Here is a 19,533-nt window from a genome sequence, read left to right on the forward strand (position 1 = left end):
AGAACTATCTAAGAGAGGAAGAGGACTTTGGTTATTTCTGCCTATGATTTGTCATTTAAGTTTTATCTGCTTTGTTCCCAAGAAAAAAAGAAAATCACAGAAGAAACATTGTACATAAAGAGAAAAACAAATCAATTAAAACTAAGTAAAATCCTCTGAAGTATTTAACAAGGAAAAAATTGAATGTTGCAGTTTAATTTCCTGTAGATCATGAAAAGCAGCAGCTGCTTGAACCAAATGCAGTGCATTGTTCACGCTTTTAGCCTTGCTTGTAAGAGTCTGATAAGGGTGGACAAAACAATTAGTGCTTCAACTTCAGAACATCAAAATGCCTTGACTGACCAGTGTTTCAAATGCTTCGTGGTCTTCTCCCCATTGATTATGAACTCACTGCTCTGGCAAAGCATGATTCCAGAAAGGGATGATGGTGGTTACTGGCTTTGGAATCAGTTATTCCTCATAGTTTTCTGTGCTCTGTGTTGGCATTCATAACAGCACAGTGTCTTGCATGAGGGTGTTTTGAAGCGAAGCAATGGAATGTTGATTCCCCATCTTATACCTCTTTGTCTTTCCTTTTCAGCATTAGTAAGTAGACTTTTTGAAAACACCATGCGAGAAAACAGGGACAGACAGGAATATGTGGGATTGATAGATGTGCCCGACTCTTATGATGGCCCTCGTCTGCAGTTTCCTCTCACGTTTACTGACATTGATTTACTTCTTCATGCCTTCAAGCAACAGCAGGTAACCTCAAGCAGAGGCTTCTCTGGTTCTCATTCACAGCTATCAAATGCATGAATGAAAATGCTGTAGCATGTATTTCCATGGGAAATTTTTACGTTGTGTGATAGTTACTGTCTTTGTTTAACCTAATAAATAGATGTTTCCTTTGGGTGTACAGTAACTTGATTTGCAAGCCTGCAGAATCTCCCTTTTCATTTTCTGAGAATAGTTCACAAACTGTAAAGTTTGTTATTGAAAAATATATGGTTCGGCATTTTTAATGTAGTCACAAGGTTGTATACTTACTAGCACTATCTAATTATAGAACATTTTCATCATCTCCATCTATTATCCCATCTGTTACCTTAAATTGCTACTATTTCATTTTCAGTCACTGCTGATTTGCCTATTCCAGATATTTCATTTACATGAATGAGCATGTGTTATATTGACTTTTTATATTTAGATTCTTTGACTAACCATAGTGTTTCTAATACTTGCTCATTTTGAAGCATATAGGAATACATCGTTTCTCTTTATGGCTGTGTAATATTTCGTTGTATACTACACATTTGTTTGTGCTGATAAGCACATGGATATTTGAGTGTTTTAACTTTTGGCTTCTGTAAATAATGCTACTGTGAAAATTTACATATAATTTTTATGGACATATCCCCATTCACTTTGTTATATATGTGCCCAGGAGAGGAATTCTAGGGTTATATAGGTAAATCTATGTCTAAGTTTTTAAGTATCTGCTGAAGTTTTTTTGCAAGTGGTTGAATTGTTTTACATTTCTACCAGCAATATAAAAGGGTTCTACTTATTCCACTTGTTGATGCTTATTATTTTATTTTGATTCGTGCTTTCCTAATGTATGTGAAGTGATGTCTTAATATAATTTGGTTTTATTATTATTTTTCGAGACAGGGTTTACTTGCTCTGTAAACCAGGCTGGTCTCGAACTCATAGAGATCCACCTGCATCTGCTTCCCGAGTGCTGGGATTAAAGATGTGCACCACCGCACATGGCCTAATTCTAGTTTTGACTGACATTTCTCTAATTATTAATGTTCAGTCTTTTCATCTATTATCCATCTGTATACCTTCTTTGGAGAAATATCTATACAGAACTTTTGCCTGTCTTTAAATCAGTTGTCTTTTTTAGTTGTAAGAGTTCTATCTAGATATAAGTGCCTCACCACATATATGACTTGAAACCATTTTCCCTTTCTTTAGTTTATCTTTTAACTTTGTATTTTGTTAATTTTGATATTATAGTGTGATTATAACATTTCTCCCTTTCCCTTTTGTCCTTCCAAACCCTCCCATATATCCCTTCCCACTCTTCAATTTCTTGGCCTCTTTTTCATTAATTGCTATTACATGCATATATGTATACACGCATATACATATATATGTACATATATATTCTTAAATTTAACCTTATCAGTATGTATAATGTTACTGGGCTGTGTGTGCCAAATGATCACTTTTTTGATAATGCATTTTGATCTAAGAAGTTTTACATTTTGTTGATATGTGTGTGTGTGTGTGTGCGCGCGCTATATGTGCTTGTATAATCCATTGCCAAGTTCATGATCATGAATATTTCCCTGTGTGTCTTCTTCTAAGAATTTTATTATTTTTTGCTATTGCATTTAGGTTTTTTGCTACTGCATTTAGAGTTAGCATGTAGTAAAAGAGGATGCAGTTATTTTGTTCCAGGTCTTAAAAAACTGTTGAGTATTTTGGCTTTGAATTTCATGTTAGCTGCAGGTTTTTCCCTTTCTTATGTTGAGGAAGTTTTCTTTTATTCTAAGTTTTTAAAGTAGTTTTCACATAAAAAACATTTGATTTGGTTAAATACTTTTCTTATGTCAACTGTAATGATTGTGTGTGTGTGTGTGTTCTTTCATTCTATTCATGTCTTAAAACACATGGATTAATTTTTTATCTTCATCACATGGTTTAATTTTCTATCTTCATTCAACCTTGTATCATTGAAATAAATTCTGTTTGGTCATGGTGTGATTCTTCCTAAAATGTTGCTGGATTTCTTATGCTGAAATTTTGTTGAAGATTTTAAAATCTATATTCATAAGAGAGAATGGTTTTTAGTTTCTTTTCATATTTTTTTGCTTTGCTATCAGGCTAATGCTGATTTCATGGAGTAAGTTAGAAAGTATTCCCAATATGTTTATGAAGAATTTGATAAAGATTGTTAATTCTTTAAATGTTTAGTACACTTCATTAGTGAAGTCACCTGACTTTGCTCCCCTTCCAAGATTTATTTATTTTTATTTTATGTGCATGAGTGTTTGCCTTCATGTATGTGTGTGTTCCGTGTGTATACCTGGTACATATGGAAGTCAGAAGAGGGTATGAGATCTCCTAGAGTTGAAAATATAGACAGTTTTGAAACTGTCTCACATGTGGATGCTGGAAAGCAACTTATGTTCTCTGTAAAAACAGCAAGTACTTTTAACTGTTATGCCATCTCTACAGTTCAAGGTCTTGAATTTTCTTTTTTTAGGAGGTTTTTGATTACTGATCTAATCTCTGTATTTTTCTAGGACCATTCAAATGTGGTTTTGTTTCATCTAACTTATCTAATTTATTGTAATGCAGTTGTTCGTAGTATTGTTATTACCCTTTGAACTGTCTTGAATGTTGATAGTAATTTCTCACTATTGTTCTGATTTTGTTTATATACTCCTGTTCTTTCTCTGTCTCTGTTACTCCCTCCCTCCCTCCCTCTTTCCGTCCTTCCCTCCCTTCTTCTCTCCTCCCCTTGACACAGTTACTGCATTTAAAGTTTTAAAGAACCAATCTTGGTTGATTATCTGTTGCTTTTTTTAAAAAAATCTCATTTATCTCTACCATAATCCTTATTTTGTCCAACTACTATCTTTGAGTTCGGTTTGTTCTTTTTCTAGTGCATTAAATCACTCTTTTCTATTTACTTCATTTTTATTTTTATGTGTGGGAGTGTATCATACCCACAGAAATCAGAAAATGACATCAGGTCATTGGAGCCACAGGAACTGGAGTTATGTATGAATGGTTGTGAACCATCATCATTTAGGTGCTGGGGATCAAACACCTGGGTTCTCTGCAAGAGCAAAATGTGCTCTTGACTGATGAGCCATCTCTCCATCCTACATTAGAGCATTTAAAAAAATCATACAGCTATATATTTCTTTTTAAGCATGCTTTTGCTATATTCTATAAGTTTTGATATGTTGTGCTTTCGTTTTTGTTCATGTCCCATTTTTTTATAATTTGTCTTTTTTAGCTCATTGGTTAAGTATTTGTTGTATAACTTTCATGTATTTATAAATTTTCTAATTTTCCTACTGATTTCTAGGTTTTTTCCATTATGAAATCTACATGATTTCAATCTTAATCTGTTTAGATATTTGGAGGCTTATTTTGTGGCCTAGCATCTAGTCTATCCTGGAGAATGTTCCATGTGTACTTAAGGTAAATGTGTAATGTTCTTTTGCTGGGTGAAGTGTTTTATAAATATATGTTGTATCTGCTTGTGAACAGTATTGTTCCTATAGCTTTTGTTCAGTTTATGTTTTAACAGAGACTGCCTTAAATACCAGAAGACAAATGTAAGCAAGAGAGAAAGAAAAGGGAAAATAAAGTAAAAGCAATTTTGCTTAATTTTTCAATATTTCTCTGGAAAGACTGAGCCTTGGAGATCCCTACACCACCCGTTTCTCTGACATCATCCAAACCTTCATTCTTAGATTAGGATACTAGAATACATATTTCAGAAATCAGAGTGAACTGGAAGTGGTAGATTGAGTTTTCTGGAACTGAAGCAGAGCTTTGAATCATCTAATTCCTAAAAATGATTTGAGATCATACTAGATAGCTAGTTCTTTTGGCCATCTGCCAACAGCAAATTTAAATTCTCCAGGAGAAAATAGACCTAAAAATATTTTTGTAGTTTTTCATGTATAATGTCCAGAACTCAGTATAAATATAGCCAGGCCTATGAGGATATAAAATACAGGAAATAAAATTGAGGCTAATAACAAACAATAACAAAGGACTTGTAAAGTACTTAAATAATTACATCATTAGAGTCAGAGTTAAAACAAACAAGGATAGTGTGTTCAAATAGATGAAATATGCAAAATTGATGCAAGGAACCATTATAGAGACGTTTGATAATTCTGGCTCTATAAATATGAACAAAATATATTAAGAGAAGAATCAAGGTTAAGCAAGTATATATTTTCATTTGCAAACATAAATCAAGAAATATATATCGAAAAACTCTGCAAGGGAACTCCTAGAGCTGAGAAACACCTTCAGTAAAGTGACAGGATACAAGGTTAACTCAAAAAATCAGTAGCCTTATTATATACAGATGATAGTGGCTGAGAAAGAAATCAGAGAAACATCACCCTTTACAATAGCCATAAACAGCATCAAATATCTGGGGATAATGTTAACCAAAGAAGTGAAAGACCAGTATATCAAGAACTTTGAGTCTCTAAAGAAAGAAATCAAAGAGGATACCAGAAAATGGAAAGATCTCCCATGCTCTTGGATTGGTAGGATCAACATAATAAAAATGGAAATCTTTCTGAAAGCAATCTACAGATTCAATGCAATCCCTATCAAAATTCCGGCACAATTCTTCACAGACCTTGAAAGAACAATAATCAACTTTATATGGAAAAAACAAAAGACCCAGGATAGCCAAAACAACCCTATACAATAGAAGAACTTCAGGAGGCATCACCATCCCTCACTTCAAGCTCTATTACAGAGCTATAGTCCTGAAAACAGCTTGGTATTGGCACAAAAATAAACAGGTAGACCATTGGAATTGAAATGAAGACCCTGATTTTAACCCACACACTATGAACACTTGATTTTTGACAAAGAATCTAAAATTATACAATGGAAAAAAGAAAGCATCTTCAACGAATGGTGCTGGAATAACTGGATATTGGCATGCAGAAGACTACAGATAGATCCATGTCTATCGCCTTGCACATAAATCTAACAACACTAAAACTCTTAGAAGAGAAGTGGGAGATACTCTTCAATGAATTGGTACAGGAGACCCCTTCTGAACATAACTCCAGTAGGACAGACACTGAGATCGACAATTAACAAATGGGACCTCCCGAAACTAAAAAGCTTCTGTAAGGCAAAGGACACAGTCAACAAGACAAAAAGGCAGGCCACAGAATGGGAAAAGATATTCACTAACCCCTTATCTGACAGAGGGCTGATCTCCAAATTTTACAAATAACTCAAGAAGCAAGTCTCCAAAACACCAAAGGATCCAATCAAAAGTGGGGTACAGAACTAACTACAGAATTCTCAATAGAGGAGACTAAAATGGCTGAGAGGCACTTAAGAAAGTGCTCAACATTCCTAACCATCCGGGAAATGCAAATCAAAACAACTCTGAAATGCAATCTTACTTCTGTCAGAATGGCTAAAATCAAAAACACCAATGACAGTTTATGCTGGAGAGGATGTGGAGAATGGGGAAAACTCCTCCACTGCTGGTGGGAGTGCCAACTGGTACAGTCACTTTGGAAATCAGAATGGAGATTCCTTAGGAAAACGGGAATCGGTCTACCACAAGATCCAGCAATTCCACTCTTAGGCATATACCCAAAAGATGCACATTCATACAACAAGGACGTCTGTTCCACTATGTTCATAGCAGCATTATTTGTAATAGCCAGAAGCTGGAAGCAACCTAGATGTCCCTCAACTAAAGAGTGGATAGAGAAAATGTGGTGCATTTACACAATGGAGTACTTTTCAGCAGAAAAAAAAAAACAATGGAATCCTGAGATTTGCAGCCAAATGGATGGCACTAGAAAAAACCATCTTGAGTGAGGTATCCCAGTCACAAAAAGACAAACATGGTATGTACTCTCTCATATATGGATTTTAGGCATGTATCAGGAGAGTGCCAGTCTACAACCCCATTGACAGAGAGTCTGGGAAACAGGAAAGAACCTAAGAGAGATATGCATGGTACCCCAGAGAAGAGGAATGAGGCAAGATCTCCTGAACAGATTGGGAACAAGGCAGGGGTTGAGGGGGGGAGTGGGAGCTGGGAAGAAGAGAGGGAGAGAAGAGGAAGAGAGAGTAGGTCATGGGGAAACAGGAAGGTTGGGTGGGGGGGTACTATAGGGGAGAACAGGATGAGAAATACCGTAATAGAGGGAGTCATAGGTTTGAAGAGAGATCTGGCACCAGTGAGACCTCCAGCGATCTAAAAGGATGACACCAACTGGCAAGCTAGCGATCTAAAAGGATGACACCAACTGGCAAGCTAAGCAATAGTGGAGAGACTACATTAAATGCCCATTCCTGATAATGAACTTGACGTCTACCTTATATGCCATCCTAGAACCTTCATTCAGTGACTGATGGAAGCAGAGGCAAACACCCACAGCTAAACACTGAACTGAACCCATGGAACCCAGTGACAGAGAGAGAGGAGCGATGAGCAAATGGGCAAAGAATGGGCTGGCAAAACCAGCAGAGACAGCTGATCTGAGCAAGGGGGGAGCTCTTGGACACCAGACCGACAGCTGCGAGGCCAGCAAGGGACTGATCCAGAACCCCTGAATGTGAGAGTCAATGAGGAGGCCTGGGCAACCTATGGGGCCCTGAGCAGTGGATCAGTGTTTATCCCTGGCATACAAACAGACATCATGTGTCCATAACACAAAGAGGGATGCTCTCTCAGCCTGGACTCTTAGGGGAGTGCCTGGACCCTGCCCTGAGTGAAATGACAGACTCTGGATATCCCCTATGTGAAAGGAAGTGGGGATAGGGTGGGAGACTGGGGGGATAGTGGGGGGTGCGGGAGGAGGGGAGGGAGAGGGAACTGGGACTGACATGTGAAATAAGCTATTTAAAATTAAAGTTAAAAAAATAATTATAATACCCTTTGAATCACCATGTCTTCCATCTTCTTGGCCCTTTCTTCAGTCTAGGGTTCTCCCCCCACTGCAATTCATTTGGAAGGTCACAGGCTTTGCTTTACTGGAAACTTGCTTCTTGGCCTGTTTCTACCTATTTTTATTCCACAGTTTAAATTTTTTCTTTTCAGTTTAGCTGATTAAATTCTTCAGGGAATAAAATAGTTTTGTACCCAAAGTCACAACACGATTCTTGCACTTTGTTTTTGAGAGACACAGAAAATAGTTACATTTCTCTTTTTAAAATGAAGGAATCACAACCAATACCGCCAAGTGTCTGCTGTACAATCCCCTAAGAGCTGATATTCACAATTGCCTTGCTTTGCCTTCCTGCTTGAGAGGAAGGAGGGAGATTGCTCACACTTCAGAGGACACAGAAAATACAAGTTCCTACTAGTCACTCGTAACTTTCTTATATAAATATTACCATTTATTAATTTGTTACAGTCGTGCTTTGATTCCAACGAGCATACAAGTTAACTTAACAAAACTTTACTATGTTTTAAAGCAGCATAGGTATACCAATTTGTATTTTCAAGTAGCTCATGTCTATCATTGATTATTCTTACTCTTGGTAGTTTCAATTGTCTTATTTTATTTGGAGAAGCAATCTTTAATTGTTCACCACAGACTCACTTATGGTCCAGACACATCAACAGATTAATTATAATACATGTATGTTTTAAATGCATGTGTATTTTAAATGTATTTATGTTTTGCTCTGGATTCTCTGGGATTTCAGGCTGTTTTAATGCTGCTTAATGAACCTAGTTTTGTTTTTTATTCCAAAAGAAAACATTAATGTTTCCCTTGTAATTTCTAATTTTTCTTCTTTGAACTCTTGATTTGTTTTGTGTCCTAGAAAACAATGAATTTCTCTTATGCAGGATATTTTAACATTCAGGGTTGTTTTTAAGTGCCTTCTTCCAAATTTTTCACTGTTCACTACAGATAAAGCAAGATGAAAGAGAGGGAGGAGAATGGAACAAGAGAAGTAAAAGAAAGAGGAAAAGCGAGAGAGATGAAAATACAAATTAAAAATAGTGATACAAGCATAATCTTCTACTAACATGTTTGTAGATTTGCTATAAATCTACCCTATTGCTTTGTCAGATTATAGAATCTATTTTAACTGCAATAAAATATCCAAATTTACCCGAAGTTTTGCACTGAATGGTTTCCTTTTGAACAGTTAAGTATTTCTAGCTTTTATTTTTTATTTTAGAAACCATCTTATTTTACATATCAATCCCAGTTCCCTCTCCCTCCCATCTTCCCATATCCCCCAGAGACCCCCACATGTATTTGAATATTTGGTTTCCTGTTAATGAAACTATTTGGGGGAGATTAGGAGTTGTAGCCTCATTGGAGGAAGTATATCACTTGGGGTATGCTTTGAGATTTAAAAAGACTTGAACCATTCTCTCTGCCTAATTCTTGTTGATTGTGGAAACCTGAATACTCGGCTATTTCCTCAGTTCCCCACCTGCCTACCTGCTGCTATGCTCCCTGCTACGACATTCATAGAACCCTCTGAAACCATAATCCCCAAATTAAGTGCTTTTTAAATAACATATTGTTCTGAGTATATTAAAATGCTATACAACTATTGCCACTATTTAGTTCTAGGACTTTTTAAAATTTATTTATTTATTTTACAGTTTAAATTTAGATAAGAAACAAGGCTGCTTCACAAGTCAGTTCCAGGTCCCTCTCCCTTTCCCTTCCCGCCTCCCGTGCCCTCTCCCCAACCCCCCCATTATCCCCTCATTCCCCCAGGGAGGGTGAGGCCCTCCATGGGGGTGTAGGACTTTTTAAAGTTATTTATTTTTCAGTATTAGAGATTGAACCCATAGCCTCGTATATACTGGGCAAGAGTTCCTATTTCCCAAATGTTTTTGTCATTTCAAAATGAAACTTTATACTCGTTAGCATCCACTCTCTTTCCTCCAACTCTCAGCTCCTAACAGTCACTAATCGGATATGTCATATGAAGAGAACATATGTGGCCTTTGGTGTTTGGCTTCTTTCATTTGTCATAATGCTTTCAGAATTCATTCATGTTATTACATACACCAGTGTTTTATTCATATTTTTAGGTTAATGTACAGTTGCTTTGTATGTATAATATGTTTATTTAAGGGATTAAACATTTGTACCTACATATGAATATTAACATATTCATTTTTATCTGCTCATAAACAGATACCCAAAACATCAACATTGACTATCTCTAGGGACAGAGATTACAAACAAAAGTCTGAGGAAAAGGAAAAATAATTTTTCATTATTCTACCTACCCCTTTTAATTATTTCAGCCAAAAGAATGTGTTGTTTGTCATTTAAAAACTACTTGAGCCACTCATGGTTACACATGCTTTAAATCCCAGCACTTGGAAGGCAGAGGAATAGGATCACTATGAGTTTAAGGATAGTTTGGTATGTAGTGAGAAATAAGCCAGGTGTGGTAACATATGTCTGCATTACAGAACTTGGAATGAAGGCAGAGACAGGAGTATTGCTCCAAGTTCAAGACTAGCTTAGTCTACATAGCTAGTTCTAGGACAGTCAATCTCTCTCTTTGTCTCATCTCCTTCTCTGTCTCTCTCTCTCTCATACATACAAACACACACAGACATTAACACACACACACACACACACACACACAAATGCATACAAAGAGGAAAATATCCTTGCAAAGTAAAAGTTTCGTGGTTGGACACCTTTATGATAATGTTAATACTTTGTTGAAGTGGTTCTTTTATCTGATATATTTATAAATATAAAATCAACATTTGAATAAGCTACTTTGATTATTTAATATTTTGGTTGTAAACGTAACAGTTATAATCCTGCTGATATATAGCTTTTTTTAAAAAGTTTATTTATTTATTATACAGTGTTCTGTCTGCATGCATCCCTGCAGGCCAGAAGAGGGCACCAGAGCTTATTATAGATGGTTGTGAGCCACCATGTGGTTGCTGGGAACTGAACTCAGGACCTCTGGAAGAGAAGCCAGTGCTCTTAATCTCTGAGCCATCTCTCCAGCCCAATATACAGCTTTCTAAGCAAGTACTAATATTAACAAGGTTATTTTAGCCAATGTTGAGGATGCTCAAGAAAACCATATTAATATTAAACAATTTCTGTTTACAAAATATTTTTAGTGAAATTTGTTAACATTTTAAAACAAAATGAAGCTAAGTACATCTTTAGATGCAGTTACTCTGATTAATGGTACAATGGGCCAGAAGAACTGCAATTGCACATTAAACCATCATTAGAAATGTATAGATTAAATGTACAAACAGAAACAAGTCATTAAACAACAGCATTTTTGCCCCTTCTTTTAAAATATTTATCCAGGGGCCATTGAGATGAATCAATGGGTAAAGGCACACACCACCAAGCCAAGGAATATGGTGGAAGGAGAGAACCAGCTCTCATAAGTTGTCCTGTGACCTTCAAACATGTGCTGTGATATGTATGTGCTCCCCAATAAAATACACAATAAATTGTAAAACAACAAATGAAATGTTAATCCAAGGACTTGGGAAGCTGGAAGCAGAAGGGTTGTCATGATGTTTGAGCCAATCTACCCTAAGTAGTGAGATCCAGACCCTGTGTTCAAAACCTAAATAAATAAAAAAGTAAAAAGTAATAAAATATGACTAAGGATTGAATGGCTTTAGAATACTTTTGTAGGAAAAAGACCTAAGAGTCCATTGTCTTCTGTGGGCAGGAAATGAGGGTCTAATAGAAGCATTTGGACCATATATTTAGAGTTTTCTGGTATTCACATTAAAAAAGAGAAAAAGCACACTTGGGAGGCAGAGGCAGGCGGATCTCTGTGAGTTCGAGGCCAGGCTGGACCGACAGCCTCCAAAACAGAGAAACCCTGTCTCGTAAAACCAAAAAAAAAAAGAGAGAAAAAGCACACAAAATTAATTTTAATATATTTAATTCAGTACATCTCAGTATATGAAACATTTTCAAATATAATCATATTAAAATCATTAAGACAGTTTGTGCTTCTTTAATACCAAGTCTTTAAAATCCAGTGTGAATTTTGTTCTTTGATGTTGTTTGAGAAAGACTTTTTGTGTGTAACATCCTTTGCTCTCCTGGAACTTGCTCTGTTCATCAGGCTGACCTCAAACTCACAGAGACGGCCTCTGCTACTCCACTGCTTGTGCACCACTGCCCTGCCGGAATTTTGTTCTTACAGCACTTCTCAATTCTCACTAACCCCCATTTCAAGTACTCTGTTATCTCATATTGCAAATGACTACCATGTTGAACAAACCAATTCTAAGCCAACCTGACCCTTAAAGTTGTGTTGAGACCAGTTAAGTTTGTGTGATAATCACCTATTTGTTTTCTTTATGGAGTATGTGTTTGGAAAATTCATAATTGAAAACCAAGGAGAAAGAAACATTGGATTTTTAAAAGCTTAAGAAAGAAACAGTAAATCTGTAGGAAACAATGACCCCATCAATGCTGTAGCTGAAGGAGTGTGGTAAGGCAGTAACAAATAGGAGGTAATCCAAGTATTTTGAGATTGGAATATTTTCTATAGTTAGACTTTTATTGTAATGTGCTTGCTGTCTTGTACACCAAATTCTGGAGCCATACTTAGGAGACTTGGGAGTTTGTGTGGCTCCCTAGTGAGAGCTCTGTACTCAGAAACACCTACTATGCAAGTGGCAGGACATCTCAACAAATGAAGATCTACTGCTCATTCATAGGCTCTTTCCTTTTCCTTTCCTTTCTTGTTTCCTTCACTTTTAAATGATTCTTTTATTAAACTATACATTCCTTTTATTTATTTTTTATTTAGGAACAATCTTATTTTACATATCAATCCCAGATCTCTCTCTCTCTCTCCCATCCTCCCATGTCCCCCAGTGACCCCCCCATCCACTTCCCAGGGAGGGTGAGACCTTCCATGGGGGATCATCAAAGTCTGTCATATCATTTGGGGGAGGGCTAAACGATTCTTATTATTACACTTTTGTCTGAACTTTATCTTTGGGCAAGTGAATCCAACCCCCTCCCCTTTTTTTCATCTCTCCTCTTGTGATCTAAGAACCAAAAATATTGTAAGCAAATGCATAATGTCAAAAAACATGAGACTATAAATAATTTTAGGAACCATTCATTCATTCAATTACAAATATCTCCTGAGAGCTTTTTAAATTCTAGACACTATATTAGAATAATCTGAAAATAAAGATTATCCTGAAATACAACGACCTGAACTGTTCTCATATACTCATTGTTATAGTTTTCTACAATCATATCTTTCTCCCTCATTCATTATCTCTGTTTCCTCTGCTTCCTCTTCACAGACACTTCATGCTCATTACGTCATAGAGGTGCTATTTGAAGCTAGGAAAGTCCTGAAGCAAATGCCGAATTTCACTCACATAAAAACCTCTCCCTCCAAAGAGATAACAATCTGTGGTAAGTTTCAGAGGAGAGTTGTCACATTAATATTTAGGAGTCTCTTGGTCCTGCATCATTTGCCTAACTTGAAAACTATGGAAATTGGATTGTGTTAAGGGGGAAAATGTTAATATAGAAATATCTATCATGATAATACCGTTCCCCATCTTGTCTTTGTTTTGCATACCAGCTGGCAGGAATTAATTATGTGAGAAATTAAAGAACTCTTGTAGCTTTTTCTAAAAGCAGATAGCATTTTAATATGGAAAGCCACTGATGGGTAGAATAAGTGTTCTTTGCCCTCTGACTAGCTCTCATTATCTCCATCCCATGTTGCTTTTTCCAGGTGTGCCTCTGTATGCATGCCACTTCTACTGGGAAGAGAAACACCCAAGGCAGGGTGGAGATTAATTTATTTTCTGCCCTTGGCTGCTGTTTCAGATTTTTCCAACTGGTCTTTGCAGCTTTTAAAGGAATGGGAATGTCCCCAAAATCTGTTTCTTGTTCTTCTAAATAAGAAGATTTGAGATTTTGTTATCTTATAGGCCAGCCTGGCAGGATATTGCTTCAAGAAACAGTACACATTGAAATTCATCACAGTTGGTGCCCGGCATGCTTACACTGTCTGAGAGTGGGATGCATGGAAGCAACAGCAATTCCCTAACTGCTAATTAAGGCTTTAGGTTACAAAACAGTGATTGTTATTTTCCAAATCAGTCGTTAGCCCACCTTCTCTTATGCTGGCAGGTAGAAGTGGATTTGACAATCTAATTAAACCCTTTCCATTCCCAGCATCTCATAGTGGTGACAGGGACTTGATGTAGCAGTGTATATCCCATGACATGGCCTGACTGCGGTTTTTGAAGAGTCTCTAATGGTTTAATTTCAACCTAATCAGGCCACCAGATCTCTCTAGACAATAATATACCTCAGCACAGAGACCTTTTATTTAAAGCCATAGCAGACTTTGCTTTTGATGGAAATAAAGAACTATGGGCCATAAGGGCTCAGTAAACCATGCCAACCTCTTAAGCCTCTGAAGCCAGGGGCTAGGTTTTCTAGCTGAATGTACTTTACCAGTCAAAAACAGATGCTAGGATGTGATCCTGTGCATTTTCCATTAGCCCTCCAGTTGCCATTGCAGATCTAGCTGCATTGAGGTTACAGATGTGTGCTATTGCTCCCTAGAAGAAGAAAGGAATTAGAGGGCATGGAGGTCCTAGTATTCCACAGTATGAGAACTGAAAATCCCTTACAAAGATGTTCTGATCCTTTTACACAAAGCTAAGTTCTTAATTTTTTTCATGTTAGGGATCAAACCCAGGACCTTCCATGTGCTGGGCAAGCACTCTATCTCTGAACTATATTCCCAACCCCTATATCTTGTCCTTATGTGTGACATAGTGGCCTAGAGAAAAATACATGTTGTCAATGCATTTCTACATAGTACCCTGCATGCTAGGTTGCTCAGCTAGTCAATGATAGAGTTGGGATTAAAAGTGAGTTCTTATATATCCCAGACTAGGGAGAGTGTCATCTTTGTACTTGTCTGGCTGTTTTTCACTTATCCTCATCAGAAAAGTACCAGAGACCAGGTGGAATGGATAAGTCCATTCATTTAAGGGACCCTACATTTTAGTCATTTATTTTCAGATTCCCCCCCACATAGCACCTTTGATAAAGAGAAAAAAAGTCAAAATCAGTAGATTTCCTTAACATAAATTATTATTTTATGACTCCTACCATTTTTAATTAAAAAATCAGATTATATCTCATTATGTTACTGATGCTGGCCTAGAACTCACTGAGTAATGTAGGATGGTCTTGAGCTCTTGATCCTTCTGCCTTAGTGTCTTGAAGTTTTGCTGTTTAGTTTACAATTCATGTTATAAATCATAATCAATTCTGTACTCAAGTCATTGCTTGCAGTGAAAATATCTTTATGTCTGACTTTCCATGGTATGTTGATCTTATGTCTAACTATAAACTAAAAATATTGTATAGCTTTCTTTTATCCAATGTGCTGTGACTTGAACCAAGGATCCTCAAATCTTAATATGTTGAAACAACTTCATATTTTAGCATGCCAGCTATTGTGGTACTTCATATTCAAATTTCTGTATGAGTGGTGATTGTAGTGGTGGTGGTGGTGTTTGTGTTGTTGGAGTTTGTGGTAGTGGTGGTGGTGATGTGTGTGTGCATGTGCATGCATGTGGAGACCAGAGATTGATGATGGATGTCTTTCTCAATTGCTGTCCAACTTACTTTTTAAGACAGGGACTTTCTCTGAACCTGGAGCACACTAATTGGCAAGTTTGACTGGCCAGTGAGCTCTAGGACTCTGCCTGTCTCTGCTGCCTGCAGCAAAACAGTGCACCTTGTTTTTTTACTTGGTTGATGGGGATCTGAACTCAGGTTGTCAGGCTTGAATAGCAAGCACTATACTCACTGAATCATCTCTACTGCCAAAATACTCATAGTTTTAAAAGGCAAATGACTCTGAAGCAAATAAGGAAAACAAAATAATTAGCAAAATGCATTAAATATTTAATTAAGTTTTGAAGTGAGACTATCTAGAAGTATTGGCATTTAAGTATCCACTAACATCAATATGCCCTTTATCTTATTGCTAATATTGAGATAATATTATGACAATTTTATAAATAAGTGCTGATGATGTAAGATTTAAACTTTATTATTTTTAGTGTAATTCAAGTCTTCTGTCACATATAATTGATTTATTTTTGTGGGATTTTAAATAAACAGAAAATAAATTAAATTACATGGTAATTAAATTGAATACAAATTTCGAGCAAAGATTATAAGAGATAGATATTTTAATTAAAATTATTTATCCAAATAGAAATGTTGAATATTCATATAGTCAGTCTTTTTAATTAATGAGTCATATATTCAATAGTTTCTCATAGTTGGCATTTGTTTTTTCCTATAACTGTCTCATCAAAAGAATCTCAGCTATCTGGTCATAAATTTTAAACTTTTTTTTTCCAGTTTAAATTTAGATAAGAAACGAGGTTGCTTCACAAGTCAGTTCCAGGTCCCTCTCCCATTCCCTCCCCTCCTCCCGTACCCTCCTCCCAACTCCCCCCCCGTTATCCCCTCATTCCCCCAGGGAGGGTGAGGCCCTCCATGGGGGTGTCCATAGTCTGTCATTTCATATAGGGCAGGGCCTAGATCCTTCCCCAAGAGTTCAAGGTGAGAGTGCACCTCACATTGTTCTATGGGAGTCCAAAGTCCGTGTGTATACTCGGGATGGGTACTGATCTGCTGCCCAAGGCTCAATAGATTCCCTAGGCCTCCTCACTGACACCCAGATTCAGGGGGTCTTGATCAGTCCCATGCTGGATTCCCAGGCTGATGCCTGGGAAATTTTAAACTTTTAAAATTAGAAATAAAATAAAGCAAAATCCAGCAATGAATTGCTGTTAATTTAGTGGTTAAATGCATGTCATGTCACTTTTGAGTGTCTACAGTCTCCTAGGTTCTATGGTAAGCCCTGAGAGAGTTAACGCTTCCTGTAACAGGTATTTTTGCTGCTTTCCTGAGCATTAACATATAGGCAATACAGAGGAAATCACTTTGAGTTTTAATTTTGAGGTGAGAGAATGCTGGGTTTGAATTCTAGCCCTGATTTTGGTGACTGGGTAACTGTATAGGTTTCTTTACTCTGTGCTTCATTTGAAATATAAGAATGATGACAATACCTTTCATCTCATAAAATGATTATTGAGGATTGAACAAGAAAATAAACGTAAAATTCTTAGTATAGAGATTAACAACATAAATGGCTAGAGCAAACAGTTCCAGCTGCTGCCCCACTACCACCTACACAGCATAAGAGGAGATGAAAGAATCTGTGGAAGAAAACTGCATATGAATTAGTATCATCAATATAAGGTGAAACCCCAACCACATGAGAATACTTGGGGTATTTGAGATTTAAAATTGTGTAACAAATTAAGCATTGCATTTTGGTGCCTACTGAATAGTGATTTTTTTTTTCATTTGTATTCCAGGTGACTTGCATGGGAAATTGGATGATCTTTTGTTGATCTTCTATAAGGTAAATGATTGCTTTTCTAACTATTTGTGCTTTTGTTGAGTGAGTGCAGTCCTACGGCATGTAACAATATTAGTTTTGTTGTATGCATGCCTATACACACAAATGTAAATGTAATATAACAGGTTTTTTGCATTTTAGAAGCTCAAAGATTTGTAGAGACATGTCTTTTGATTTTTTTTCACACATCTCAGAAATTTGCTATAAAATGTAATTAGATTCTTTGTTCAACATTGTGGCTATCTGCATTTCAGTTAGAATGTGTACCTAGCTGTCTTTATTATGTCATAAAGGCTCAAGCGGTACAGGATGAAGAGGAGTGCAGTTTGCTTTATTTTGCTTGGAAATTAACACATCGTATAATGAGTCTTTGATCACATACTAATTATGTGCGAAAAGAGATTCCTTTAGTAAATTTCAAATTGCTGTCTTTTCTCCCTTGATTCATCAGCTCTGAGTTCAGTCACTCTGCTGGTGCATTTATTATCCATCTACGACATCCTCATGACTGGCAAGATTAACCGCAATTCATTTTTCAGTTTCCATATTATCTTAGACTTCCATTCTACAGATTATATTATAGATACAATAATATTTATTATATTTTTATTTAATTTTTTCATATAATACATTCTGATCATATTCCTTCCCCTGTCCCAACTTCTCCTAGATCCTTCCCATGTCTCTACCAACCCAACTTCAAATTCATGCTCTCTCCCCCTTCCCCTCTCCCTCCCTCTCCCCCTCTCCTTCCTCTCCCCCCCCCCACCTTCCCCTTCCCTCTCTCTCCCTCCCTCACTCTCTTCCCTAGCAGCATTTGATTTTTGGTTTTTCGAGACAGGGTTTCTCTGTGTGACAATCCTAACTGTCCTGGAACTCTCTTTGTAGACCAGGATGTTCTCGAACTCACAGAGATCTGACTGCCTCTGCCTCCTGAGTGTTGGGATTAAAGGCATACTCAGCCATTCCCGGAGCACCCAATAGCCTTTATAAAGAACCACATTGTAACAGAAATGCAATATTTTGTTTCATTCATCCATAATGGCAACTTGGAAGAAAATGGGATAGGTCAAACTAGTTGTAGGTCAATGGACCTGGCACTTTGAAACATATTTGGATGAGATTTCCAGCATCCTAAGCAAGGTTACAGGGCTAGAGATGGTGTTCATAGGAAGTTGGAAGCTCCCCAGGCAGTTGGTGGTATAGGAATTTCAGACAAAGGTTTACTGGTAGGGAGCTGAGGGAGTTAGTAAGGACAAGTTCCAGATATCAGCCATAGGAATCAAGCTAGGGAAGGAAGAAAGAGAAGCCAGTGTGGGAGAAATGAGAGGATTGAAGGATTAGAATGCTCACCAGGGTCAGGGAGTAGCTTGAAGGGCCTTAGGAAGCAGGAGGGGTAGAAAATTGCAGGAGAAATATTCCCAGGTGCTACGAGGGTTTGAGGTGGAATCCAGAAGGCAAGCTAGAAGGATGAGTAAAAGAATATCAGCAACAAGGAGGAAAATTACCAGGAAAAAAGTGTGTGTTGAGTGAGTTGACCTCGTAGACCTAGCTAGAGCTGAGGAGCTGAGGAAGATATTTACTCAAAGGTCCTGGGGCTGAAAGCAGTCAGGCAAAGTGTTAGACCTCCCACTACCCTTACCCTGAAGTGTTCATCCTTGCAAGAAATGGGCTCTTTTCTTCCAGAGTAATTCTGGAGTCAGATCCAGCAGTGTCTTTAAGGAAGGCCCACATTTGTGGAGAGAATTCTTTGAGGATGAGGTGAATTAGAGCGAGTTTATTCACCATGGCATGGGGATAGCCCAGGACAGATTGGAAAGGCGTAGGAGACGAAGGATGGAGTGGTAAAGGGAAGTCTCGGGTTGCCCAATGTGAGGAATATTTGTCTGACTTACCATACTACTTCACACTAAATGTCCAAAAGTCCAGTCCTGCCATTTCTGACAGGTACGATCTGAGGGTGGGGATATGGAGAGTAATAACCAAGACAATGTGGCAGTAACCAAATCTGTCTGGCAATAACCAAAAGTAGCTCGCAAGTCTTTACCAAGAGACTCTGGAAAATATGTAAAAGGGAAAATGACTGACCAAGTTAAATGGGGAAAGTGATCACTAAATTCCTACGCATTTGGAAAAGAAACATTTTCAAGGGGGAGCTGAAAGTATTGACATGTGATCAGGGACTGAGTCCTGCAGTAGAGAGGTCAGAACAGAGTATTCTGACACAGTTCTTTAATTGCACTGGCAAAGTGACATGGAACATATAAAACTGGAAGGTGCTAATGTAAAGACTGA

General features: G+C 37.3%; 1 protein-coding gene across 1 annotated transcript in view; it reads left to right on the forward strand.

Moving 5' to 3' along the window:
- Ppef1 (protein phosphatase with EF-hand domain 1) overlaps positions 1–19,533 on the forward strand; it is an 83,240-nt gene that overhangs the window by 21,243 nt on the left and 42,464 nt on the right. Inside the window, exons 4-6 of the mRNA XM_040743946.1 lie at positions 581–744; positions 13,061–13,175; positions 17,195–17,241. Coding sequence (XP_040599880.1) covers positions 581–744; positions 13,061–13,175; positions 17,195–17,241 — 326 coding nt within the window. The remainder of the gene's footprint in view (positions 1–580; positions 745–13,060; positions 13,176–17,194; positions 17,242–19,533) is intronic.

This window comes from Mesocricetus auratus, unplaced genomic scaffold, assembly GCF_017639785.1.
Source record: "Mesocricetus auratus isolate SY011 unplaced genomic scaffold, BCM_Maur_2.0 Super-Scaffold_100003, whole genome shotgun sequence".
Lineage (NCBI taxonomy): Eukaryota > Metazoa > Chordata > Mammalia > Rodentia > Cricetidae > Mesocricetus > Mesocricetus auratus.